The sequence below is a fragment of the Bos javanicus genome, chromosome 16 (genome assembly GCF_032452875.1).
Source record: "Bos javanicus breed banteng chromosome 16, ARS-OSU_banteng_1.0, whole genome shotgun sequence".
In the NCBI taxonomy this organism is placed as follows: domain Eukaryota; kingdom Metazoa; phylum Chordata; class Mammalia; order Artiodactyla; family Bovidae; genus Bos; species Bos javanicus.
The window spans coordinates 72,672,705-72,700,288 of record NC_083883.1 but is presented as its reverse complement, the minus strand read 5'-3'; the positions used below and the strand labels follow the sequence as shown (position 1 = coordinate 72,700,288).

Here is a 27,584-nt window from a genome sequence, read left to right as displayed (position 1 = left end):
AACTTAATATAATATGTAATAATACTCATAAGGAAACAGATGCCAGTTTCTCTATTTAACAAATGATGCAAGGTGTTAAACTGATTTTAAATAACTGTCTAAAAATGATTTGTCATTTAGGTTGAATGAATTTTCAAATAACATACTGTGTTTTGTTAGAGAAACACATGAATATAAGACAGACTGACAATATTTAGCTATACAAGAATTTATTAAATAAATATACAAATAGTTCTTTATCCTGAAAAAAAAATGACAGACTGAATTTCACTATGTGTTGATGGCATCAAAAGATAGTTTTTTCATTACCTACTATTAGAATTCTTGAGATTTCCCTCAAGTTATTTTGACAAATTTTAGTGTTTTGTTTCTAAATGGCAAAAAAAGAGGATAAGGTTTACGGTTGCCATTTGCATGAATGTCTCAAAAAATAAGATACATAAATGTGAAGAGTATTTTCACCAAATGAAAGTCAAATTACTTTTGACAAATAATTGTCATTATTATTTTTGATGTTATTTTTCAAGATATTAGAAAATCTTGGTTGCTCTGGAAGAACTTTAATCAGAAGAATAAAACAGTATCTGAGTAAAGAGCATCCGTAGGCTAATTTGCAGAATTGTTATCATTTATGTGCCGTCATTAACTTACCACACACTAACACTCATGTTTCATAAGCACTCTTTTTAACCAACACTTTATTGTGGAATTAAATAAACACTATATGACCAAGAATAAAACAAATCAGATCCTCATTCAAAGAAATAAACTGCAAAGATCATTGGTTGGGAAAAGCTAGAGAAATTTCAATGTGGTTTGGGCATTAGATAATACTAAAGAATTACTGTTAATCTGGGGAAGGGTGATAGTATTCTACTGTAGTTACACAGGAAATTTTCTTATTCCTTTGCAGTGCATCCTGAAGTATTCAGGGGTAAAATATTATGATGTCTAGGATTTACTTTTAAATACTTCACCAAAAAGTAGAAAAGCAAATATGGCAACATGTTATTAACTTTTAAGCCTTGGTGATGGGCATATGGAAACTCCATACACTTTCCTCTCTACATTTCTGTATCTGAAAATGTTCATAAGGCGAAACAAGTGAAAAACAGAAACAAACAGCTCAGCAAAAGAAAATGTTATCAGGAAGTGGTTCCCACACCCACTTGACTCCCTCTAGTGGCCAGTGGTGTTGAGCTGAATGCAAAGAAACTACCCAGTCTGGAGCAGACTCAACCCATCTCCTCCGGATACAACACTCAAAAGGAGATTCTCAAACTATTTTGTTCTTTCATTTGTTGTCACTGGGTTTATAAAACCAGAAATTTAGGTCTCACTACTCCATTTAATGACCTGAATCCAGAGGAGTAACTTATGGGTCTGAGTGCTGCCAGCTGGGACTTCCTCCAGTAGGTGACTGGGGTCTGAAGCTGGTGGGGGTCAGTCTGTCTTGATTGAGGTGGGCAGGAAGGGTTTTCATGAGAGGCCAAAATCTGTTTATACCAGTTGTTCTTGTTGTTATGATTAAAGTACACACAAAAAATAAAACGTAAGTGCAGAACTCCCATCAGACAACCCACACATGTCACCAAAAAGTGAACGCAGCTTCAGTCTACATTAAAAGTTTAGCAACTGAACGAACATCTTTATGTCTTAGAATATGTAAGATATTTTAGATGTGTATGTTTATTTAAGTGATTCTCAACTTTCACCAATCGTGTTCACAAGTCAATTAACTCTTTCATCCTATTAGCGTTGGATGAGAGGTTTTCCACCATCCTATAATTCTCGTCCAGATCTGAGTGAAAATATCCAAAACCAGATCATAAAAAGAACTTTTTTCCCACTAAGTTTGGTCAGGGAATATACAGATTTCCCCCCGCTGTTGAACTGTCTCCTTCTGGCATTTTATTTAGACCTGGGCTTCCCAGTTGGCACTAGTGGTAAAGAACCTGCCTACCATTACAGGAGACAAAAGAGACACAGGTTCAATCCCTGAGTCAGGCAGATCCCCTGTAGAAGTACATGGCAACGCACTCCAGTATTCTTGCCTGGAGAATCCCTTGGTCAGAGGAGCCTGGCAGGCTGCAGTCCATAAGGTGGCAGAGAGTCAGACACGACTGCAGTGACTTAGTGCACACAATATTAAAACCCACTTGGATTTTCTGAGCACACACTGGTAATTGGGGCCAGACATGTTCCCACCCATCCCCCACCCACCCAACTTCAGCCCAGAGTATGTGGGGAGGCTGCCTGGACTTCCACGTCTGCCACTGTTGATCCACACGCTGGATAATCATATGCCCATCACCAAGATCTAACTGGGATAGAAATGGAAGGACAGTGAAGCCTGTGGGGAGGTTCTGGAATATTTCACTTGGGTACCTTGAGGTCAGTTACAAGTCTGGACATCACTTCTCTGAAGAAAGTCAAAGAGCAGGCACAACCAGGTAGAGAAGGGACCCTGGAGTCAAACACCTGACTTTCTGGAGCAGCAAGTCCAAAGGCCCTGAAGCTTAGCTTCTGGAAGTTTCTGCTGGGGACTGGCCCCTCCCACATGATGACACTGTGGGGTGGGGTAATAGCAACCCACCTCTGCCCCCAGCTACTTCAGACCCCCATACCAGTGCCAAGGTAAAAGATGGGTCAGACCACAGGCAGGTGGAGATCAGCCCTTGGGCTTGTCGCATTATAGTCCAGGACTCACAGATTCAGGGGCAGAGATACCTGTGTAAGGGAACAAGCTCACGGCCCAAGGGGATCAGGCTGCAGTTAACGGTGGCAGAATCCCGCCCGCTTCTGAGCCTGTTTCCTCACTCACTAGCTGAGGAGAGTGGACCGGTGGTCCCTTCAAGCTCTGCCCACCCACCAGGCTGGGACCCACTGGCTGTGGTGGGGTGCACGACAGTCACCAGCAGAGAATAACCACCAGCCAACGGGTCATCCCTCATCACTATCCAGGGAGTGGGGGTGATGGGACATCCTTAAATTGGAGTGAGAACTCATGACTTGGCAAAAGGCAGGGCCACTCTTCCGTTCTAGACAGAAGCAGGAGATGGGGAAGAGGTGGTGGTCTGTCTGCTGAGACCCTCAAAAATCTCTGCGGGGCAGGGAAAGGGCTGCTCCAGCCGACTTGCGATCCCTGACTCTAGGCCTGGCGGTCAGTGGGAGAGGCCGGGCGGGGAGGGGTTGCTCTGTCTTACAGGCATATCTTGGGATGGGCAGTCATTTTGGCCCCACATCGGGGTCGGGGCAGAGTGGGGAGGCTCCAGGACGCGGGATGGTCCAAGTCTATCATATCCTCCCAGAGGGGGCCCCGCCCCGGGCAGGGGAGGCAGGATCAGTCCTCCTTCCGTGCCCGGAACTCGGGCAAGCTCCAGGCCCGCGGCGGCGGCGTGTCCCGCTCCACGTCCTCGGAGATGGTGTGGATGTCGCTGGCAAAGGGGGCGATGCGCGCACGGCTCCTGAAGGCGGTCAGGGTGCTTCGGGGGGCCCGCAGGCTCCACTGGCGCGTCAGCCGTTGCGCCTCCTCCTCCTCCTCCATCCTCTCCAGGACCTCCTGCAGCACCGAGCGGAAGAGCCGGGACACCCCCTGCACCTCCGGCTCCTGCTCCGCCACCAGCTGCCGGAACCTGGGTGCGGGGGGCCGGAAGACAAGGCAGGGCTGCGGTGGGTGTGGCAGCATGCGACCCCAAGGGCGTCCATGCGCGCCCCCCTCCACCTCCACAGTGGGAAATTCCCAGCTTCTCCACTTGTCCACTTCTTCTGAGTCAGAAATCCACCCCACCTCCTAACGCTCCAGCCCATACTGAGGTCCACCTCTGCTACTCCTGGCCTCCATGAGACTCAGCTTCCACATCTGTAAACTGGGGTCACAGCTACTTTTTATTTTTTGGTGAGATTAATGCACTAACATAGGGAAAGATACTGGTAGCTGCTTCGGTTATCGATGTAGTGAGGGGAACCCACTGGGGTTTTTCTGGCCTCACTGGCCCGAGTGATCTCCCTGAAATGTACATCCGATGGTTTCACCGCCCTGTGATGGTCCTTCCATAGCTCGCGGCCACCTCCTGGCTGAGGGTGCGAGCTGTTTGGTTCTGCTCATCAGTCTCCTGGTTACTTCCTGTCTGCGCTGCAGCCAGGAGTGCGGTTCCCCAGGGCCCCAGGTTCTCCGAGATTCCTGCGTGTGTTCCCAAGCTGTTTCCTCTGTCTCCAAGGTCTCTGGCTTGGAGCTCCAGAAAGAACCACCGCTAGCAACTTCATGTAATACCTGGTTTCTTGGTGTGACCCCAAACAGAACACAGATTCTACATTTGCTAATAGTTTTTTGTTTTTTTTTTTTCAGACCGTGGTTTCTATTGCAAATAAACGTGGGTTCTTTTCTGAAAAACACCTCAAAAGCTCACGTGTCTCTGGGAGCTGCCTCCTGCCTCCCTCAGCCTCTAGCACTGACCTGGCAACCATGGCCTCTTTCTTCCTCCTGCCTTGCTCCTTCTAACGGATCCCTGCTCATCCAGGCCCCGGGCTCCATTTCCGTGAGATTATTAGTTCCTGGGGCTCCAGGCCGCGCACCTCCGGAGCCTGGGAGTGTCCCTGCCCGGTGCCTTGAGGGGAGTTACCTGAGGATGTCTGGAGTTACCTGAGGATGGTGGGAGTTACCTGAGTTACCTGAGGATGTCTGGAGTTGCCTGAGGAGGGTGGGGAGTTACTGAGTTACCTGAGGATGTCTGGAGTTGCCTAAGGATGGTGGGAGTTACCTGAGGATGATGGGAGTTACCTGAGTTACCTGAGGATGTCTGGAGTTACCTGAGGATGTCTGGAGTTACCTGAGGATGGTGGGAGTTACCTGAGTTACCTGAGGATGTCTGGAGTTGCCTGAGGAGGGTGGGGAGTTACCTGAGTTACCTGAGGATGTCTGGAGTTGCCTAAGGATGGTGGGAGTTACCTGAGGATGATGGGAGTTACCTGAGTTACCTGAGGATGTCTGGAGTTACCTGAGGATGGTGGGGAGTTACCTGAGTTACCCGAGGGTGTCTGGAGTTACCTGAGGGTGGTGGGAGTTACCCGAGTTACCTGAGGATGTCTGGAGTTACCCGAGGATGGTGGGGAGTTACCTGAGTTACCTGAGGATGTCTGGAGTTGCCTGAGGGTGGTGGGAGTTCCCTGAGGACGGCGGGGAGTTACCTGAGTTACCTGAGGATGTCTGGAGTTGTCTGAGGATATCTGGAGTTACCCGAGGACGGTGGGAGTTACCTGAGGATGGCGGGCCCACAGTAGGCCGGGTGGATCTTGGCGCAGACGTCCTCCAGCTGCAGCCTCTCGCCGGGGCTGAGGTCGTAGGCGGGCCGCGGCGCGCTGGCCAGCCAGCTGTAGTCCACGCGGGTGCAGACCTTCCTCACCGCGTGGCTGCGCTCCCGCTGCTGCCGCTCAGCCTCGCGCATCTGCCCCGCCAGCTCCACCATGAGCGTCTCCAGCACCATCTCCGCCGGGCTCCGCGGCGACGGCCGTGGCGGCGCCTCGTTCCCCCGGAGCCACGGGAGCAGGGACATGGCCTCCAGGCCCTGCCGGGGCGGGGCAGGAGTGCGTCTTCCTCAGCCCCTCTGTCAGCCAAGGTGGGGAGAACGGGGTGAGGCGGGGAGAGCTGAGGCCCGAGTGAGAAGACCTCCCCCTTCACAGCTGGGCGGCCTCGGGTAGGACGTAAGACGCTTAACCTCTCTGAGCAATCGTTTCTAAGTCTGTAAGACAAAGTCGTGGTGTTGTGAGAAGCAGTTGTGAATTAACTTGGGAAGCTCCAAGCACCGCATAAAAGTAAGATAATCTCATGGCCATAAAAGTCTCTAAAGCATCCAGATGATTGAGCTTCCAGATCCTTGGTCACTCCAAACAAAGATGGAAACGTACTGTTAAAAATAAGGCAACAGGCCCCAAATGGAGTCCTTATGCTAACCCCCACGTCACCAAACCTAGACTTAGTTTCGCCTCTCACAGGAATCACTTGATCAGCACTAGTTAAGTAATCTGCCTGATAGCCCTCTGCCAGTGCCTAAAGGATAATAACTTTGCAGCAACCAATTTGCTCTTTTTGCTTTAACATCCTTGTTCCCGCTCCCTTCTGACTATAAAAGTGTTTCATTTGGTACAGCTCCTCAGAGCTCCTTGATATTTGCTAGATTTCAACAGACTTTTTTTTGCTCAAATAAACTTTTAAAAAATTTTAATATGCCTCAGTTTACCTTTTAACAATGCTGTATGGCTGAGGATAATCTTATCCCTGTGGTTTAAAGGGAAATAAACACACACATTCAGAACAGATGTTTTCATAACAGGAAATGCCCCCAATCTGTTGCTGAAAAAAGCTGAAGATTGTATGGGACTGATATTGTCCTGTAAATGATACAACTTACCCACCATTCATTCATTTATTCATCATTCATCAGGCAGAAGCATTAATCAAGCACAGTGTACACATCTGCGGAGGAACACAAGCATGATAGCATGTCTGGACCCTGCTCTCCAGCAGATACAAGACTTGATGAGTAAAAGCCATAATTTAAGTGGAAAGAGGTAAATGTGACTGGTGAAGCATGGAGTCAGTACTGCTGGGGTAGGGATGGGGAAGGAGTGACTCTGGATGATGAAAGGGGTTTTGAAAAGCCTTGTGGATGAGAGAAGGCTGAATGGTGAGTGCAGCCTTAAGACACATGGACTGATGGAGCAGATATCCCAGATAGAAGATCCTGCCATGGTACAAGGTGAGATGTGTGCAAGAAGCATCAGGTGTGACAGGGGATCCTAATTCATCATATTCCCACAGGGTCTTGCTCAGTATAGGTTTGGTGAATGACTGAATGACTAGATGGATGGATAAGTGAATGATGGATGAACACGTGAATGAGTGAATGGACTGCCATCTCAGGCATGCCCTGCTGCCTGCTGGAAGTGGGTTCATGCCTCTGACAACAGTGAAGGTGAGCTCCATTCCTGGGCTAAAACCTGAACTGGGTCTTTGAGGAGGCTCGCTTCCCCTTCCTATGCCCTTCTCCCCTCCAAGGAGCTCCCCCTTGCATGCAGCAGTGGTCTTATTCTTGCCTAGACCCTCTAGATGCAGACAAAAGAGGTTCAATGAACTCACAAGAACATGGGGATGAGGCACGCGTCACCTCCTGAAGACTCACATCTTTTTTTTTAGGCAGCCTTCCTGCCACCCTGCACCAGAGAGGGTTGGCCCAAAGAAATGAATTGTTGACGTTGGGGAATCAAACACAAATGGGAAAATGATTGTGGGGTATCAGTAGCTTCTGGGAGTGGCACAAATCAAGCTTCCTATTTGCCCATGCAGAAAACAACGACTTCTCTTAGCAACCATCGTAATTAGGAAATATAGTAGTGTTCATCCTCCACTTAGTCTGAGTGTATCACCATCATGGAGGCCTCAGATTACATATCCTGATGCCTTTCTGGGAGCCTGGGAAGGAAGAAGAGACCATCAGACTGTGCTATTGGGATCAGAGGCAGTTAGCACTTTTTCTTCTTGGTCTTCACTGCTTTATATGTCCAGAATCATGTAGTTGGGCAATAGTGTTGGGAAGGGGCTGAGAGATGGGGGTGGGTTCTGCTCTGTCCTGAGAGCCCTGAGGCCCCAGGAATCTCTCTGCGAGGGGATCTGATCAGTCAGGCAGAGATGTTGTAACTGAATGTGTAATTTTTTCCTGGAGTGCTTGTGTTTTTTTAAAAGAACACAAGACTTCCCTGATGGTCCAGTGATTAAGAGGCTGCGCCTTCACTGCAGGGGGCATAGCTTTGATCCCTGGTTGGGAGGATCCTGAGATATACTAAATATGGACTCTGAACCAGGCAAACCAAAATGACTGGCCAAAGGAAACTTGAAAGAAATGCCCCATAAAAAGTAGTTGAAACTACCACAAGGGTGCGCCTCAGTGACTCTCTCTGAGTCTGTCCCTGTGTCTATACATATGTACTATACTCTTTTCCTCCTAATAAATACTTATTTCACTACTTTCCATCTTGGAGGGAGTTCTTTTCTGCAAAGCTGAAGAACCATGGCCTTGTCACTGACCACTAGTCTAGTGGCTAGAATTCGGTGCTTTCATGTCTGTGGCCTGACTTCAGTCTCTGGCCAGGAGCCGAAGGCTTGCTTCAAGTCACTGCAGGCCGAGGCCACCTGAGATCAATTAGATACCATAACACCGTGCATGGGGTCTCTGAGCTGTATAAGGACCTGTCTTCCCCCATCCCCCCAAAATGTCACTGGCCTCAAAATATAAGTAGAGATCTACAAAATTGAAATTAATAAAAATTTCAAATTTAAGTAATGAAACTCCTTTCTACATTTTTATTAAAAAATAATTATAATGTGAATTCATTTGATGATATTTGAGGTGATGTGGAGCGAGGCCTTCAATAGCAAAGGGGTCTAGATTGAAGATCTTTGCATCATCCTAGATTTAAACCCTGGGGTGCTTAAAGGCTTTCAACAATTCCTGATTATCCTCCAGATTAGATTCAGACCCCTTAAGTGGCTTCAAGGCCCTTTATCATGTGGCTCCTGTTTACATCTTCAGCTTCATGATTCACCAAACCTCTCCTTACCCCTATGCTCCCCTAACACCCTCCCCAACCCCACCCTCCATTCCCTGAATGCACCCTGCTGCCTCTTGCTTTTAGGGCTTTGCACATCCTCAATTCCTGAATGAGCCCCACCTCAGCTCTTAGCTCATACTCTGTTTCCTTTAGGAGCCTTCCCCATCCTCCCTGACCAGGCTCCCAGGTATTCTGTGCTTACCCCATCATGGCATAGTCCAACATGGCACAGCGAACCATGATGGCCTGTGTGTCCCTCTCCAGCCAGAGCGAGGACCCAGGTCTTGAGCATCATCCTACCCAGGCCCCAGAGCCAGGCACAAGGTCTGGCCTGTAGCAAGTGTTCAGTGTGTGCTCAGTCGCTTCGGTCCTTTTCTACTCTTTGCAGCTCCATGGACTGGAGCCTGCCGGGCTCCTCTGTCCTTGGAATTCTCCAGGCAGGAATACTGGAGTGGGTTGCCATGTCCTCCTCCAGGGGATCTTCTTGACCCAGGGATCGAACCCACGTCTCCTGCATTAGCAGGTGGGTTCTTTGCCACTAGCAGCACCTGGGAAGCCCAGTGTTCAGCAGACATCCATAATAAATGGAGTGACACTTGCTTTCTAACTTGTTTGAATAAATACCAGAGTAATGGATAGAGTTGCCCTGTGGGGCTTTAGTCCTTGCTGTGTGTGTGTGTGGGTGTTTGTGTGGGTGTGGGGGTGTGTGTGTGTGTGTAGCTGGGCTAGAAATCTACCTAGACAATCCCTTCCCATTCCAAAATTTCTCCCCCTTCCTAAGGCCCATTTTGAAGGATTCATTTTTGGGTCAAGCCCTGCCCTCCTTAAGGGCATTTTTTTTTCTTCTTAGTCTGGAATTACATTTAAGTTGAAAGGAGAATGGTTTGGTCTTGGAAGGTCTTCCTGCAGCAGAGAGAAACATACAGAAAGAGGAGGTGAGAAAACCCTGGAGATAACTTATGTCTCCAGGAAAACTGACCTCTTAACATCTACTCCAGGCCTGGTAAGGGCACCAGGCTTGAGCAGTAGGCCCATGGCTCCCATGTGCCAGGGCCTTGGGGCAGTGCTGCAGATAGAGGCTTGCATACCATATGTTTAAATATTCGCAAATTACAAATTAAGCTAATGAACTATTCAATAAAATACGTTCTCTTTCTTCCTTGTCAAATAAACCTTCATAACAACTGGGAGGGTCTGATTCAAGCTGAGAATTCTTGGACTCTGTGGAGTTCTTTGCTGGTACATGGAGATGTGGGTTGAGCCAGTTCTTGGCCCTTAGCCGGTCCCCTCTTTCTAGTCTCAGCCCAAGGGGCCTTGCAGACATGCAGGGAGATGCCAAGCTTCATGTCCAGGCCCACCCACATCCCTGCCAACAGGGCCTCTTAGCCTCCCTCAGACCTAAGGTTGCTCCCACGATGATGTTGCTCCCACCAGGGAGGGGTCCTGCTCCAGCTCTGGAAGTGGGCGGGTGACTGTCCAGGCAAGGATTTCTGGATCTCAGCACCCAAGGCCTGACCTGGAGGGGATGTGACCTCAGGGTGGGCACATCTCTGGACTCCCCCAGACTCCTTGCCCTGGGTTGGGGAAGCCAGAGTGCAGACCAGGATGGGGCGGGTGCCCTCTTCCCGGGTGGAAGCCTGACTCGAGTTGGCTGCCAGAGATGGGGTGCTCAGCCCACGGCAGATGGCAGAGCCTGGGCGGGGATCCCGCCTGAGTCCCAGGCTCGGTGGGCTCTCAGGTTCTCTGGCCCAGGGGCTGGGCTCTCAGAGGGTGGAGAGGGGTGGGGTGTTTTGAATTTTCTCCTCCCCCCAATCCCTGCCTCCCAGCCCAGGCTGGAGGCTGTAACAGAGACAAGACTTCTGCCGGAGCTATATCTGTCACTGGTGCCAGCTGTTCTCCTGGAGGCTCTCCAACAGGTCTGATTAAGCTCTTAAGGGCAGAGGAGAGAGGGAGGGGGAGATGGAGGGAAGGAGGGAAGACATAAGGGAGAGGTGGAGAGGTAGAGGGAAGGAGGGAATGCAGAAACAGAGAGGCAGGCAGACTAGACAATGCCAGAGGTGGCTGGTTGGCTTATCCCCGGGCCTCCCCGGGACCTGAGTCTGTGTTGGGAAGCACATGACGGCAGGTTGTGGTCTGATTAAGACTAAAGACACCCAGAAGGTTCATCAGAACTGCTGTTAGGTGGTCTTGCCCAGTTGGATTCTGCCCCTCCCTTGCTTTGGATTAACCCACATGGCAGAGCCAAACTCCCAGCTAAAGCCCTCGCTCCTGCTCAAATCCTGCCAAGTGACTCCAGAACCTTCCCATGAGGAATATCTGCTTGCTGTTCAGGGAACAGCACCTGCAATCTGCATCCAACACACAAGCATTGTTTGAATCTGTGTTTTTAAAACATTAGGACATCTGGGAAAATCTGAGTGTAAGCTGTATGTTAGGGAATGGGTGTTGCTTTTCTAGGGTATAAAAATGATAATTAGCCCCTCAGCTTCCCAGACTCTCATGCAGTTGGTTGTAAATTCTTCCAGGAGCTGTTTTACTGTCTACTTTTCAGAATTAAAAAAAAAAAAATCAAAAACTTAAAAAAGCAAAAGTTTCAAAAAGCAAAATGCAGATGGAGGAAGCAGTGACAGATATTTTTTTGGTAATTATGCTTTTTTTTTTAAATTTTTAGAACTTATCCGTTTTTACTGTGGGTCAGCTGTTGATATTTCATCAGGATAACCATTTCTTTGCTGAGTTCAGGTGACAGAGGAAGAGACACACCCTCAAAACACACACAAAACAAAACCACAGAATCATCATTAACCTAACTTTCTATACAGTGTCTCAGTTTCCCGTAACTTTGCACACAAGCTTCTGTGTTGAGTTGAATTGTACCTGCTTTTTGTATTTGGAGAGAGTGTGACTATTGAACTTGAAACCTTTTATTCCGGGCACCTTGATAGTTTCTGGTGGGATTAAGCGGGTGAGAGGGAAAAAGGGAGTTGAGGGGCTCCTACCCTTCAGAACATGAAGTTTCTCCCACTGCTCCTCTCTAGAGGTCTCCCAGTGCCAGACCTAAAGGTTTTTCCTACAGTGATCCTCTGATTATTTTTACTTCCCCTTGACCCATATGTTTTAACAGAACTTTTAACAAACTGCACTTATTAAGAAATGTGTTTGCCCTGTTTTGTTTTTGTTTTTGTTTTGTTTTCAATAAATGACATGGCACCTCCTAGCAGGAAGGGAACTGCTGCTGCTAAGTCGCCTCAGTCGTGTCCGACTCTGTGCGACCCCATAGACGGCAGCCCACCAGGCTCCCCCGTCCCTAGGATTCTCCAGGCAAGAACAATGGAGTGGGTTGCCATTTCCTTCTCCAATGCATGAAACTGAAAAGTGAAAGTGAAGTCGCTCAGTCGTGTCTGACTCTTAGCGACCCCATGGACTGCAGCCTACCAGGCTCCTCTGCCCATGGGATTTTCCAGGCAAGAGTACTGGAGCGGGGTGCCATTGCCTTCTCCGGCAGGAAGGGGAAAAAAATGGTAATTATGGTTCTAGGGGAATCTTGACAAATAGTGCAATCTTGGGAAGCAATGCTGGAGTGTTCCTGGCTGAGTGTCAACGATTGTCTACAAGGTCTCACATTCCAGTCGTTCAGATGATGCCACATGTCCAGGTACACACATGTATTCAGGTAGGGTAAAATACTAACAATCACTTTGTCCAGGGGGAATTTATGACTGTTTTTTTTGCACTATTATTCCAATTTTATTGCATGTTTGAGCGATTTATAATTTACAAGTTGGAATACATCTGGCTCAAAGCTCACTTCTTGCAGGAAGCCTTCTCAGTCTATTCTATCTAGCGGCTGACTTGCCCCTCAGCACCTCTGCCCACAGTTTAGACCTGACTCGTGAGTAGTGCTGTGGTGTTTCTCCACAGTTGGGGGTGGTGGTGAGGTAGTGAATGGTGGCGTGTGCTGGGAGGCTCTGGGTGGGCGGGACCAAAGCCCGGGCCTGAATTCTGACTCATGACGAGCTCGAGACTCAGTAAACACGGGTGGGGGTGTGTGCAGTGTACCTGTCCCGGTGCAGGTCTGGGGCTCCCTCCAGGAGCGTGCATTCAAGGCAGGAGTGAGCCCAAGGAGACAAGCCATCTCTGTGCTGTCTGGAAGGGTGCTGCCATCCAGTAGGGGGCAGGCCACTGCCCTTTGGTTCCTCACCAGCTCAGGTGAGGCAGGCTGGTGGAGTGAGGAGAGCCAAGGTTTTAGCAGAGAAATCCTAAATTCAACTCCTATGCCCTTCCGCTCCCACTCTGTACTGCCTTCCCAAGTTGCCTTCATTGCTCCAAGTTTCCCCATCTGTAAGATGGGGTAATAAGGTACCTACTTCAAGTTACTATGAAGACTAAATAAGGTAATGTGGACTTCCCTGGTGATACAGTGGATAAGAACCTGCCTGCCAAGACAGGGGACGTGTGTTCCATCCCTGGTCCAGGAAGATTCCACATGCCTTGGAGCAACTAAGCCCGTGTGCTACAACTGCTGAGGCTCACACACCTAGAACTCAGGCTCAGCGACAAGAGAAGCCACTGCAGTGAGAAGCCCCCACCGTGAAGGTAGCCCCCGCTCGGCACAACTGGAGAAAGCCTGCGTGCAACAATAAAGGCCCAGTGCCGTCGAAAATAAATGTAAAAGTTCTCACAACCAATCAAAAAAGGCAAGGTAATGTCCCTTTAAGTGCTTTGTAAACTAACAAGAAGTTGGTTGGTCTGCGTCTATGACTGTCTCTTGGTGCAAGGGCTTCAGGAGAATTCAGAGTTTTAAAACTTGGATAGAAAAAAAAATATCTTTATCTCCTCTATCTTTAACTGAAATGTGATATTTTTGTCAGTTATGAATACTGGCCCCCGAGTACGGCAGTGTCAGTACACCTGTGGCGGTTTTATCTCCCTCAGAGGTCAGATTCTTTTTTCATAATACTTTAAAGTTGTTATTCTTGAAATATGGTTTGTGCTCGTCAGGGCTGTGAAATCATACTCATTAGCCCTGCCACTAGAGTTTACTATTTTACGTGTGGCTACAGGGCTTCCCTGATAGCTCAGTTGGTAAAGAATCTGCCTGAAATGCAGGAGACCCAGGTTTGATTCCTGGGTCAGGAAGATCTGTGGGAGAAGGGATAGGCTACCCACTCCAGTTATCTGTGGGCTTCCCTGGTGGCTCAGCTGGTAAAGAATCCACCCACAATGCAGGAGACCTGGGTTCAATCCCTGGGTTGGGAAGATGCCCTGGAGAAAGGAAAGGCTACCTACTCCAGTATTCTGGCCTGAAGAATTCCATGGACTGTACAGATCATGGAGTTGCAAAGAGTCAGACATGACTGAGTGACTTTCACAGAGGCACATATATTACTGTATCTCAAATTGCTTAAAAATATTTCAATAGGAGTCCGGTTTCAGGGAAAAAATGTTCAATAGCTGCATTTCAATACAGTGGTTTCTTTTGTAATTGCAAGAATTTAATTGTATGCATTGAGGAACATTTCACTGAGAATGTATCCACAGGCTTCACACACTTCCAAAGGGTCAAGGACCCTTGGCTTGGGGCAAACCTGACCCCAGTCCAGCTCCTGACTTGCTGGGCCTTGGCACTGGGAGAGCTGTTGAAGGGAGAACTCAGGGGTGGAGTCTCGTGTCCCAGCAACCTCTCACCTGTTCTGGGGCTGTGCTCCCCAAGTCCTTTGTCTTCCATTCTCTGCTCTTCCTTTCCCTTCCTTTCTGCTTCATTATCCTCCCACCTCACAAGCTCTGAGCCTTCCCTTCAGCCTATTTTTGAACATCCCTGAGGATAATGTCTTTTCCGTGGCTCCCCTGGGTGACACTGGCACCAGCTGTAGCTTGTTGATACGCTGGAGAAAGGAGCCCCATCCCTCGAGGGCAGGAGGAGTCTGGTTCCTGGCAGTTAGCACAGGAGGGGACCAGGGGTTTCTCTGAGGTGGGAACAATGCAGGGTGTGCCTGTGGAACAGGGAACAAGGCTCTGACCCACCCTCGCCCCCCACCAGAGGTGTAGAGACCATCTGCCTCTGGTGGGGACCGAGGCCTCCAGGCTCTCACCATCCAGGGAAGGGCCGTGCACTTTCTGCCGGGAAGCTGTTTTCTCTGGACAAAACTGCCCACCCAGGCCCCGTCTCTAAAGCTGGGCCCTAACAGCTGAGCCAGGCGTCTGCAGGCTGGGGCAGGGGCTGCCCTGTGCGCCCCTCAAAACCCATGAGCCCAGAGCAGCAGCTCTAGAGTGTAGGCCGCGAGGATCTGTGGAAGCTGGCCCCGAGGGCGGGGCAGAGGCCTCCAAGAAGCACGTGCAGAGAGTCTGTGTTCCCTCTGCCGACCCACCTTCCTCCCAGCCTTATTTTTGCCAAGACCAACTTCACAGAGTACAAATTACCTTATTTCTCTTTGGCGTCATAGAAAAATAGCCTGTAATCCACCAAGCCAGGTGGGACTTAGCCAGTCCTGTGGGCCTCTGCCCACCCGAGAAACATCTGCTCATCTTTTAAGATGCTGCAGCCTGCCTCTCACTGCCCTGCAGAGGCTAGCAGATCTCTCATCGCAGCATCTCTAACAAATATACATCTCTCTTCTTTGGTTGTATTTCTCGTTCCCTGACTCGGCTATGAGCTCTATGAGGAGAAGAGCTGTGTCTGTTGAATCTTCTGGGAGGCAGTAGGCCCTAATGAGTGGTTTCTGAGTGAATGAATGAACGAATGAAGGAATGAGGCAGTCAGTCCTCCTCAGACTGAGGCAGGAGTGGAAACAGGAGAGGGATGAGTGCTCAGGTCCAGCTCGCCCCTTGGAGGTCTTTGTCAGAGGGCAAACACCCTGGTCTCTTTCTGAGAGAAACTGCCCTGGTCTCTATCTGAGAGGATATGCCATCCGTGGTCCTCATCTGAGGGGAGGAGCTCTGGTCTGCGTCTGAAGGGAGGGCTCTGGTCTCCATCTGAGGGGAGAAGACTTGGTCCCTTTCTGAGGAGAGACGCCATGCTCTCTCGGTCTTAGGGGAGGTTCCTGGACTCTGTCTGAGGGGAAAGCCCTGGTCTTTATATGATAGTAGCACCCTGGTCTTTGTCTGAGAGGAGATACCTTAGTCTTCTTCTGAGACAAGCTGTTGTGGTCTCTGTCTGAGAGGAGAATTCACAGTCCTTATCTGAGGGGAGACACTCTGGTCTCCATCTGAAGGGACAGTCCGGGCCTTTTTCTAAGAGAAGTCACTGTGGTCCCTTTCTGAGAGGAGATGCCCTGGTCTTTCTCTGAGACAAGTTGCCCTGATCTCTATCTGAAGGAAGAACCCAGGTCTTTTTCTGAGAGAAGTAACTCTGCTCCCTGGCTGAAGGGAGACGCCCTGGTCCCTGTCTTAGGAGAGAAGCCCTTTGCTTTTTCTGTGAAGAGTCACCCTGGTGACTGTCCCAGGGGAGACGCCCTGGGCACTGTCGTGGGGGACTCTCTGCTCCCCAGACTCTGCCTGAGGGGAGAGCCCTGCTCTTTATATGATAGAAATCTTCCTCCAACTGATTCGTAGGAGAGGGCTGGTCCCATAGCGGATGCTCCTTCCCAAGCCTGATCCTGTCCCTGAAGCCCCATCCAGGCCTGTTCTCCCAAACATATCTTGGGGACTCACGGGCAGCTCTGCAGTCAAAGGAACTGAGGCCCACACATCGCCCACATCACCTTGGTCACTGTCGTGTCCTGAGAGTCTGCTCCGAGCCTCACACTTTGTGGTTCTCAAGTCGCAGGCTCAAATCAAGGACAGAAACTCTAATTTGCATTTCCCCTCGCTTCCCTCTTGAGCTTCTCTGGTGGCTCAAATAGTAAAGACTCTTCCTGCAATGCAGGAGACCCATTTGACCCCCTGAGTTGGGAAGATCCCACTCCAGCATTCTTGGCTGGAGAGTCCCATGGACAGAGGAGCCTGGTGGGCTACAGTCCAGGGGTTGCAAAGAGTCGGACACGACTGAGCAGCTGACACACTTGCTTCCCCCTAGGTGGATCCTCTCCGTAAAGGCAGAAGGGAGAAGCCTTGGGCTGGGTCCTCCCTGACAGGCTTGCTGCCTCCAGAGTAGACAGAAGCCATGACTTCCTGTGAGTCTGTGAAGCAGGGACCAGGCCATGGCAAGGAGGATGCTGCAGAGTCTGCCGCCTCTTGTGGGACAGACGAAGAGAGTCGGGGCCTCCCTGTGGCCATCGGGGTCCTACGCTCAGACAGCGCGGTGGACTGTCCCCATCTACCCAGCTCAGCTCAGCTGGCCACTGCTGTAACTTCTGTCCCCTGGGAAGGTGACCCTCTTACCTGGCTTTCTGAGGTCAGGCTCTGTGGAGGTGAAGGTCTCAGGGGGTCCTGATTCTGCTTCCCTGTCTGGGAGACGAGAGTGTCTGGATCCTTTCAGGGAAAGACAGAAAGTTCATCGGCCACGGGAGGACAGGGTCAAGGGAAACTACATCCAAACACCTCCCTCCTCTTCCTCTTGTGCTGCGGGCTGCCGCCTCGTGCTTCCTCCTCCTCTATCTCTCAGAAGTTGTGCTGAGAGAAAACAATGCTGATCAGAGGAGGGATCCACCCTGGGCTGGTGTTTGCAATATGTGTGTGTGTGTGTCTCCAGAGGCTGGAACCACACAGCTCCTCGGATGAACCCCAAGGCAACCCAGCTCCTGATTGGTGGTTGCCGTGGAGACCCACCTAAGCCTCTTCCACCTGAGCTGTATTATCTGAAGAGGGAGTCTATCTGACCTGACAGTCACCTGAGAAGACCCAGGGGGTGAGAGCGGCCCGTGTCCAGATGGCCTTCTCCGCCCCGGCCTCCTCCAGCTGGCGCTCAGGATGGCACAAGCTGGGGAGCCAGGGCATGCTCGCTGCACCCTCTGTAGAGCCCTAGGAGGACCTGCTCAGAGCAGATGTCTCCAGCTACCAGCTGGATGGTTCCTGGCCAGAGCACACTCTTTCCACCCACTCCCTCTGAGGAGTGATTCAGGTGCCGAGGGCAGGAACTCTCACCTTTAATCACCACCCCCTCACCTGCCCCACTCTTGGCTCATGAAAATTCTCTCCTTCCCTCAAGGCAAGCTCAAGTATGCAGAGTTCTTCTTCTGATGCTCTGGAGGAGGGGCAAGGCTGAGGAAATAATCCCAGCAGAGGAGGGAGGGTAGACTGTGATTATTGACTTTGAGATAAGATGGGGGCTGGCAGGAGTGGGCCCGTTGCTATTCCTCCTGTTGCTATTCTCCCGAGTCCCACACTCACCCCTGGGCCTCCTGCCTGTTTCTGTGCCCTGCACACTGTCACATGCAGACTTTCAAGCTATGGGCCCGTGTGGGCCAGCCTGCCCCCATCAGAATTAGAAACCCATGCTGGCCCCTGTCCGGGGTGCCCTAGTGGGCACTAAGCTGCCTTGTAATAGATCTCAAGTGATGCCGTACCAGGTAGTACCAGGTGCCAGGCAGTAGAGTGACTTCTGGATATGTCTAGTCCTGAGTGTATTGAAAACAAAGCAGAAAGTGTCACCAAGAAGAAACCAAGCCATGCCGGATGAACCACCTCTCTCCACTCACCTGCCTGCCTGCGTGTTTTGTCTTTGTCCCTGAGTGCTAGGCCGCTTTGCTCTTCCTTTGTGGCTGGATCCATTAGATAGATCTGCCTTCCCCTCTCTCCAGTTGCTCAAGCAGGGCTCTGGAGTCAGGAGCTGGGTCATACACCTCTCTTGACCAGTTCACAGCACAACAGTCCCAGTGATGGGGAAGGTCCCTTGGGGATAGGACACTCCCACACTTTGAGGAGCTTAAGTTGACCTCCTCACACTCACAGATCCATGGTGGCCTCCACACCCAGGATAAGCCACAGCCAGAGCAACCTGGGGCAGGTAACCAGGAGTCCCCACCTCTGAACATACCACCACTATGCTGACACAAGGGCAAAAATTCCAAGGCGTTTCCATGCTGGTGGGGAGGGGACCAGCAGGATGAGAAGGCTCTGCTTTCTCTTTGGAAAAGTTGCTAGAAGCGGTAAGAAGAGGCCAGTGACTAAGTCACAAATTCGTTCATGCAGCACGGATGTCCAGAGCACTCTTCTGTGCAGCCAGGATACCAGATGCCGGCTGAGGGTTCACAATTCCCTTCCTCACCCCTCTCACTCCACACTTCCCAGCCAAGGCCCCTTGAGGCTGGGTCAGATGAAATTCTTGGTTAGGACTCTCCACGTCCACTGCTGAGGGCATGTGTTTAATCCCTAGTTGGGGAACTAAGATTCTTCAAGCCTTGAGGCACAGCCAAAAAAAAAAGAATTATTTAAAAGAAGAACATAGAATTCTTACAGGAGAGTGCAGAGCAGGGACAGAATTAGAGTTCGGCGCTAAATGCCTTTTTCTTCCTGCTGTGTAATCTTGGGTCAACTAAAGACCATTCTATTTGAATGAAAAAATTCATCCCATGGATTAGGCTTAAAACCTCACCCTCACACACACACACACATATACACATGCACACAATTAATGTAATTGAGATCATGCCAGCTCTGAGCCATTAAAGGAAGATCCGTCTGCAGCATTGTGCTAAGGACTCCTGACCTGTGACGCTGGGGAACGCACACACAGATGACTAGTTTCTCAGCGTCCTCCCCTCCCGACACAGCTGGCCCCTTCCCTCTACTTTTCAGTGACATAGGCACAGGCCCAGAGGAGGGGGGTTATGCTTTCCTAGTTCTGTCCCTCGCCTGCCGCCCTGACACCGTAACTCAAAGACAGCGTGGTGTTTGTGCCGACTGCTCATCTCTTTTCACCTGTTAGCCTGTGGAGGCTTTGTGATTATCCACACTGAGTGTGAGTTTGACTGGGGAGAGAAAGTGGTGGTGGTTTTTTTTCTCATTTGGCATCCCTCGAAGTCGCTGAAGTGTAGTTAAATATTCAGCAACCATTCAAATGGAGAAACACCAGCAGGGCTGTGACATTGCCTCACAGATGGCATTTGATTAATAAATTGGAGATGTGGAATTACAAAGCCATTGGGTGCAGGACTGGATTAAAACCTGCAAGGAGATTGGAGGAGAGCGCTGATCCCAGATGTCAGGCTGTGCCGTGGGCTGCTCTTCCCGTTCCCTCCTCCCTGGCTTCCTTCCAGGCAGTGGGCGCCAGTCCAAACCATTTCTATGCGCTCTGTCATGCATTGGGTTTTCAGAGCCAACAGAGGGATAAAAGTGACATAGTAGTCACAGGCACAGACCAGATGCACATTTACCTGTGCCTCCCTGGGAATGGCTACCCACTCCAGTATTCCTGCCTGGAGAATCCCATGGACAGAGGAGCCTGGCGGGCTACAGTCCATGGGGTCGCAGAGTTGGACACAACTGAACGGCTAACACTTTGTCTTTCCTCCCTCTGGGCAGCCCTCTTTCCACTCCTGTGGCCACATTTCCTTCTCCAGCCAGAGGAAGCATTGCGGATGACTGCAGGAAAATGAGAACCTCGCCTTCTCCCAGCTGGCTTGCTTAAGTCCCTGCTTCCTTACTCTCTCCTGCTTGCCCCTTTTCTCCATCTTGCCTCACACTGTTGTTGTTGTTTTTTTTTCCCTTAATCTGTATCATCTAACTATTTATCTAAAATAATGAAAGGGAACTAAGGAGAGAGACATAATACATCTCTCATTCATTTATTCACTAGGTGTCTATTGACCATCTACACTGTGCTAGACAGTACCTTGACGCCCGATTTCTATGGAATTCACTCACCACTGACTTCTTTTAGGTTCTGCCCTATGGTTTGACTGATCTTGAGAGCCTGGGCAAAACTGGCTGTCCATCAAAGATTCATGCCCCTCTTCCAGAGTGAGACATGCTTTGGGGAAGCTGCTGTCCAACCAGGGACCCCATTACCCAGCCTCCCTCACATCCATACAGGACCATGTGACAATGAAATGTGGATGGAAGGCCTGACTTATGAAACACTCTGTGCAGTTTTCCACCGCCCCTCTTTCTCCCACTTGCTGATGGTCCGTAAGGACTCTGAGGCCCCGGAGGGTGGTAGAGCCCCAATTTTGAAAGAGCCCAGGTCCCTAAATTACTATGTGGCAGGCCACCCATCAGTCATCCATGTTGAGCTCTACTATGTGCAAGCAGTGTATCAGGTCAAACACTAAGACTTTGGGTTTCTCTCTCACAGTGATTGGCACTCTCATGATTAGTGCAAACCCTGTAGGAAGAGATGGATGTGGAAACTCTCTGCCTTCCTTGGTTCCTGGACATCAGAGATCTTCTTGATGGGTCCCCTCTGGTTACTCCATCTTCATCCCAAAGAAACAATTACTCTACCCCATCTTGTCTCATGCCTTTGTGCGCAGTGCACACTCTGTTCCAAACACTGGGGGTCCGGGGGGCTGTCTTACTCATCCCTGAAAATCTACCCAGTGGTGAGCCTCAGTGAATCTCCTGTCTGCCCAGCTTCCCCCTCCTCTCCAGTCTCCAAAGTTTCATTCTTCTCTCTGTGTATACAATCAATCCTCATTACTCACAGTTGCAAAGCTGTTTACTCACTAAAATGTATTTGTAATCCCCAAATCAATACTCGAGGCACTTTTGCGGCCATTCTGGACATGTGCAAAGTGTTAAAAATTCGACATTCCCAACTGAAGTGAAATGAGGCCATCTCCTGTCTTCCTGTTTTAGCTCTCAGACGGTCAATAAATATCCTTCCCCTGGCCTATTTAGTGTCCACTTTGTGCCTTTTGCTGGTGATTTCACTGTCTAAAACGGTCCCCAGGTGCAGTGCTGAAGTGCTGTCTGCCATTACCAAGTACAAGAAGGAGAGAATGCATGGCTTAGATGCACTTCATTTAGGCATTAAGTTGCAAGTTATATTGCTGTTGGCTGTGAGTTCAATGTTAATGAATCAACAATGCACAAAAATAAGGAGTCTTTGAACAGAAATACACAGAAGACAAGGTTGTGTACTGACTGGCTGATGAAAATGTCCTGACCAGAGGCTCACAGGAACCTAACCGTGTGTTTCCCCTAGAAGCAATGGTTCAGGGCTGGCAGTGACATTCAGAACATGACTACTGCAAATAATGAGAATCAGTGGAGCATCACATTGTTGGCTGAACTTCCCTGCAGAATAAGGACTGCTCGAGGGCTAGGAGCCCAAGCCCCAGCGTGTGGTGAGAGGTCAATGCATTTAGAGAAGGTGGCAGCCAGAGCACCCTGAGCCTGCTGTCTGCACCCAGCAAACGCCCTGGACCTGCCTCTGTCCTCCTGAGCCTGAGATGAGCTGTCACAGGCTCGAGGACCCACAGACCACAGACATAAGTAGACAGGAGTGGACTGTGAGGGGCTGAGGTCACCCACAGGTGGGAATGTGCAGAGGCCAGCGGAAGCAGGTGATGTGGGGGCTGTGGGAGGGTGGTCTGGGAGCCTGGGCACTCGACAGTGTGGGAAGCCAGTCCAGGTCCAGGGGTAAGAAAGCAGGAAAGCCACTTCTGCTCAACCCGGAAATGCTTCTGGGAGGAGGCTGAGTACCAGCAAATCAACAGGAGAGGGGAGCCAGGGTGTGTCCTGCGTTAGAGAGATAAAACCTGAAATGACACGAGCTGGTGCGGGCCCTCTGGGTGGGTACTGACGTGGGGCCTGAAGGGATGCCTCGGGCCCAGGAAGGAAAAGAGGTGGTGTTAGTGAAAGACAAGGAGCCGCTGTGATGCACAGGGTGAAACGAATTGTCACATGCGGATCTGAATGTAGATTCTGAAATCAGTTTCCAAAGAAGAATGCTGGTGAGTCCAGACCAATAGTAGCAGCTTGGTAGTTAGTACACTGCCTGGCTCCCGCAATAGTGCCCTGACTGGCATGGAGGATGATGGAGAGGGTGGAATTGTCTGGGAATCCTGACTTGATGGTGGGGAGTCACAATACCCTAGGGGAGGAGCAGAAAGGAGGGGAAACTAACTCGGGGTCCCCTGGCCATGTGGATGGGGAGGGCAAGGTGTCTTCATGACTCCCGGGAAGACAGACCCAGTGACCAGCCCCACACATGGAGGATGGGTTTAGTGAAAAAGTGAAAATTGCTCAGTCGTGTCCGACTCTTTGAGACCCCTTGGACTATACAATCCATGGAATTTTCCAGGCCAGAATACTGGAATGGGTAGCCTTTCCCTTCTCCAGAGGAAGTTCCCAACCCAGGGATCGAACCCAAGTCTCCTGCATTGCAGGCGGATTCTTTACCAACTGAGCCACAAGGGAGGATGGGTTTGGCTGAAGATAAAGATCTGGGGGTCATCTGCGTCAAGGGAGACGCTCGATGTTGGACACAGGGGACTGACTCAGCTCACATGGGACTGGAAGAGAGCCTGGGATTGACTTACAGGCCCAGCAGAGGGGCGGGCTGAGAAGGGCTTGGGAACCTAACCCTGTGCACTTGTTTCTGCTGCATTCCCACCGCAGCGCTCTAAGGAACCACGGAGAGCTAAGTGGGCATTGTTTGGTAATGTGTCTCCCTGCTGCTGCTGCTGCTGCTGCTAAGTCGCTTCAGTCGTGTCCCATAGATGGCATAGACGTCGTGTCCCTGTTCGACCCCATAGACGGCAGCTCACCAGGCTCCCCCGTCCCTGGGATTCTCCAGGCAAGAACACTAGAGTGGCTTGCCATTTCCTTCTCCAGTGCATGAAAGTAAAAAGTGAAAGTGAAGACGCTCAGTTGTATCCGACTCTTAGCGACCCCATGGACTGCAGCCCACCAGTCTCCTCCATCCATGGGATTTTACAGGCAAGAGTACTGGAGTGGGGTGCCATTGCCTTCTCCCATGTGTCTCCCTAGTGTCCAGTCATGATCCTGTGATGGCCCAAGTGATAGGAAGTCTGTGAACTTTTAGAAGTGTGGGGACTTCCCTAGTGATCCAGCGACTAAGACTCTGCGCTCCCAAGGCAGGGGCCCTGGGTTCAATCCCTAGTCAAGGAATTAGATCCCACACGCCACAACTAAAGATCACACATGCTTCGAGGAATATCAAAGATCTCGCATGTCACAACCAAGACCCAATATAGCCAAATAAATAAATAATTTTAAAAAATAAATAAAAGGAGAAGAAGAAGAAGGAAAGAAAGAAAGTGCTGATCATGCAGAGTTAGCAGGTGCCTACTGACAGGAGGTCAGGGGAAACACCCCAGAGAGGTTGAGGATGGGAGGTCGAGGTAGGTGTCGGTCCTCTGCAGCCCACATCCACACTGCGTCCCCCTGGGCCCCATCCACTCAGAGGGCAGTTCTGGCAGGCAGTTCTGTTTGAACTCAGAGGTTCCTTTAATTGACAAGGCCCCAGCCCAGGCTCACAAGCCCCTGAGGCCTGGGAAGCACACTGAGCCCACCGACAAGTGTTGTTCCCAAGTGTGAGGCGCTCAGTATCACTGGGGATGATTTTCAACCAGTGGGGGATGCGAGCGGGCAAAGAAACATTCCACATCCCCACCCACCAGGGGGACGGTCCTTGGAAGGCAGGCCGTCCCAAGTCCCGGGGCTTCCTGGGGCTCACACCCTGTTGTCCTCAGGATTGGCCCTGAAAACACACTCTTAGGTGGTTTCTCCGCCTTCCTGTCTCACTCTCCTTGTGCCCTCCTCACTCCTGTTTCCCAAGTCACCTCCCAAATCCTGGGCTCTGCACCCAGATCTCAGGCTCTGCTTCCGGGATAGCTCCAGAGGAAAAGCCAAGAATGGAGGCGTGGTTTGTGATGTTAAATGCCACCAAGACTTCAAGCAGAATGATGCCAAAGAAGAAGCATTAGCAGCAGGGAGGTGGCGCAGGTCACTGGGGGATGCTGCCGTTGGAGCACTGGGCTGGGAGCAGTACCCCCAGAGCTGCCACCCCAGGGTGCAGAGGCTGTTCTCGCTCCGTGAGAGCTTCAACCCAGGGCTCAGTGCCTCCCTCAGTCTCCAGGAAGAAGCTAAACTTCTAAACCAGAGTTTACTGAAGATTCTATCATTTCCTTCAGTGGCTCAGTCATGTTCAACTCTTTGCAACCCCATGGACTGCAGCACTCCGGGCCTCCCTGTCCATCACCAACTCCCAGAGTTTACTCAAACTCATGTCCATCGAGTCAGTGATGCCATCCAACCATCTCATCCTCTGTCGTCCCCTTCTCTTCCCACCTTCGATTTTTCCCAGCATTAGGGTCTTTTCAAATGAGTCAGTGCTTTGCATCAGGTGGCCAAAGTATTTTGGCCATTGGAGTTTCAGCTTCAGCATCAGTCCTTCCAATGAATATTCAGGACTGATTTCCTTTAGGATGGACTGGTTGGATCTCCTTGCAGTCCAAGGGACTCTCAAGAGTCTTCTCCAACACCACAGTTCAAAAGCATCAATTCTTTGGCATTCAGCTTTCTTTATAGTCTTCTTCATAGAAGATTCTGTAGACAAGATGAATCAGGGAGTTTTCATTGTGTCTTGCACTGCAAACTCTGTCAGTTTCCTTTGGACACTGACTCTGCTCAGCCTGTCTTTCCAGCCACCACCAGTGCACCCCTTTCTGCTGGATCCTGTCTCTGAATCCTGCACACCCCACCTCCACATGGCCAGGCTGCCTCTCTCAGGAGCCGCTTCTGGGAGGGCTGGGCTCACATACCCAGGGATGCTGGGAGGTAAGCCCAGCGTGAGGCTTGAGGCACTGAGTGACCCTGTCCTCCTGGGGTTCCCACATCAGTGATACGTCTCCTCCCACAGCAGCTTTTTATAGAGAAGACATGCCAAGGACAAGATTAAGGCTGATCTAATACAATCTTCCCTGCCCATCAGAGTGGACGCCTTGCCGTTGCTCTTGAAGGGCTGAGAACAGTTCTCTCTGGAAGACTTTCCCCCGAGATGTTCTCCGATAGACTCATAAATGGCTAGAATTCCCTCTAGGAACTCCAAGCACTCGGTTTCTGCTTCACCACCTCTGCCCCTCCCTGCACATCCCAGCCCTCATCCACTTCCCCAACAAAGGATGACTTGGCACCAGGGCTGTGTGCCAAGGGTGGACGTGCAGTAGGCAGGCTCATCTGTGTCCTCAGGGGCCCCCAGCAGGAGGAGGGAGCCAGGCCATGTGCTGCTGCGCTGGGGGTGCTGCAGAGACTCAGAGATATACCTCCCGCCCCTAGAGCAACCCCTGGCTTCCTGGCTCCCATGCCTCTCCCATATCATCCACACCTCACTCTTGACCCTGGGCTGTTCTCCTGAGAATCCCAGAGCAGCAGGGGGCTTGGCTGCCCTCCCACACCTACTGAGTTCAGAAAGGGCAAGCGACTAGCTCAGACAGCACAGCAAGTGAGTAACAAAGCAAATCCCACAAACAACCAGGCTCTTCTCTTCCAAACTATTGCCCTGCCCGCTGCCGCCTTGGTGTATCCACAAATCAGGCAGAAGCCTGTGGGCATGTAGACCTTAAGCCTCAGCCATGGCCACCAGACGCATCTCATTTTCTGCGTGTAACAAGTGTGTTTATCTAGAGAGGGTGAGGTGGTATGTGTGTGGACTAGAATTCCATATTATGTGAAAGTGTTCTTTGCTCAGTCGTGTCTGACTCTTTGTGACCCCCTGAACTGTAGCCCACCAGGCTCCTCTTTCCAGGGAGCTCTCTAGGCAAGAATACTGGAGAGGGTTGCCATGCCCTCCTCCAGGGGATCTTCCCGACTCAGGGATCGAACCTGGGTCTACGGCATTGCAGGCAGTTCCCTTACTGTCTGAGCCACCAGGGAAATCCATGTTACTTACTCTTCTCATAATCCTGGAAGCCTGCTTAGAAGAGGAAATATTTCAGCCATCTCCCAGTTATAGATTTACTTGTTGGGCTGATGAAGGAGGGCCCCTAGAGACAGGAGGGGTGGGATAGAACCTGAAATCTGGGGCTGATGAAGGAGCCAGGACATGTGGTATCACTGTGAACTGAGGCTGAGCACCCGTCTTGTAGCAGACCCGGTGCTGGCTGCTGGAAGTTGCCAGAAGGCAGCAGCAGGCTCTCCAGTGCTCAGGGATCTTTTCCCAGAAGATAAGCCAAAGGTACTTTAACCTCCTGCTGCCAAAGCAGTCAGGAAAGCAGAAAGACCAGAGCTATCCAATCCACCCCAAGAGAAGCAAAGCGAGCGGCAACTGTGTGTTGAGGCACCAGCATGCTCCTCGCTGGGCTGAGAGGCTGCTTTCTCTTCTGGGTGGAGGCCAAGGGCCTTGTTGAAGCTGCCAGATGCCTAGAGTCTCTGGACACTTCATGGAGAGGAAACCGGAAACAAGGATTGGAAAAGTTAAGATTTAGACTCTTGCATTGACCACAGCGGAAGCAATCTAGCTGTCCAGCAATTGTGGGGGCAGGGGCTACGTACAAATTAAGGTACCTCGGTATCCCAGGCTTGATCCAGTCATGATAGTCATGATGACAAAACACGCTTCTAGGTTCCCACCCTGTGAGAAACAGCAGACCCGATCACGGTGGGCGTGCCCAGGGATGGAGAAAGGAGGTAAAGAGCGTGGAAGAGACACCCGTGTCAAGGTGGAATTACATTATTAGCCTGGGTGAGGATAGGGACTGCGCATGTGCTAGAGTTCTTTTCAGAAGATGCAAATTGCAGGCCCAGAGTATTACATAAAAAAGGACTCTTGAAGCAAAAAAGAACTTTATCCATTTATTTCCTAGCTGGTAGCTTCTCTGTTTCCACTGAGTTCACATATTTTATTGACATACATGAAGCTCAGAGAAAACTGAAGAGCTTCTTTTGAGCCTGCTCATTTCTTCAAAGGGTAATTGTATTCAGACTGCCTGCCTTACTTGGTTTTCTCAGCAGGCTGAAAAGGGACATGCACATAATCATTCAACTGGTAGGAACTGAAGCCTCTTCCTGTATTTAAACTCAGGAAACCTCTCTTGGGTAATGTGTACTGCCAACTATCTGGACTACACTATACAGGGTGAAAACAAATTGCACAAGACCACGATTACGGGACTTTTTGTTTTGTGACTTCACCA

At 50.5% G+C, this 27,584-nt stretch overlaps 1 protein-coding gene, 1 long non-coding RNA gene and 1 other non-coding gene across 5 annotated transcripts in view; 2 read left to right on the top strand and 1 right to left on the bottom strand.

The window, feature by feature from the left end:
• Nucleotides 1–681: 681 nt before the first annotated feature.
• RD3 (RD3 regulator of GUCY2D) lies at nucleotides 682–17,677 on the bottom strand. Its single transcript, XM_061383576.1, has 3 exons — nucleotides 16,924–17,677; nucleotides 5,257–5,738; nucleotides 682–3,635 (listed from the first exon to the last, which is right to left on the bottom strand). Exons 2-3 carry the CDS (start codon nucleotides 5,550–5,552, stop codon nucleotides 3,344–3,346), a joined length of 588 nt encoding a protein of 195 aa, XP_061239560.1. The 5' UTR covers nucleotides 5,553–5,738; nucleotides 16,924–17,677; the 3' UTR covers nucleotides 682–3,343.
• Nucleotides 10,491–27,584, top strand: part of LOC133228147 (uncharacterized) — a 30,693-nt gene continuing 13,599 nt past the window's right edge. The window contains exon 1 of one of the 3 annotated variants that reach the window (XR_009730091.1): nucleotides 10,491–13,306. This is a non-coding gene — a long non-coding RNA (uncharacterized LOC133228147). The remainder of the gene's footprint in view (nucleotides 13,307–27,584) is intronic. The other 2 variants (XR_009730092.1, XR_009730093.1) reach the window with 2 other exon arrangements.
• On the top strand, nucleotides 13,672–13,744 carry TRNAF-GAA (transfer RNA phenylalanine (anticodon GAA)). The gene has a single exon. It is a non-coding gene; the product is annotated as a tRNA-Phe (tRNA).

Coding starts and splice junctions, on each gene's coding strand:
- RD3 (XM_061383576.1), bottom strand. CDS start 5,552: ATGTCCCTGCTCCCGTGGCTCCGGGGGAACGAGGCGCCGCCACGGCCG. Junction 3,636..5,256: donor TGTGGGCCCGCCATCCTCAG/GTAACTCCCACC, acceptor CCCCGCACCCAG/GTTCCGGCAGCTGGTGGCGG.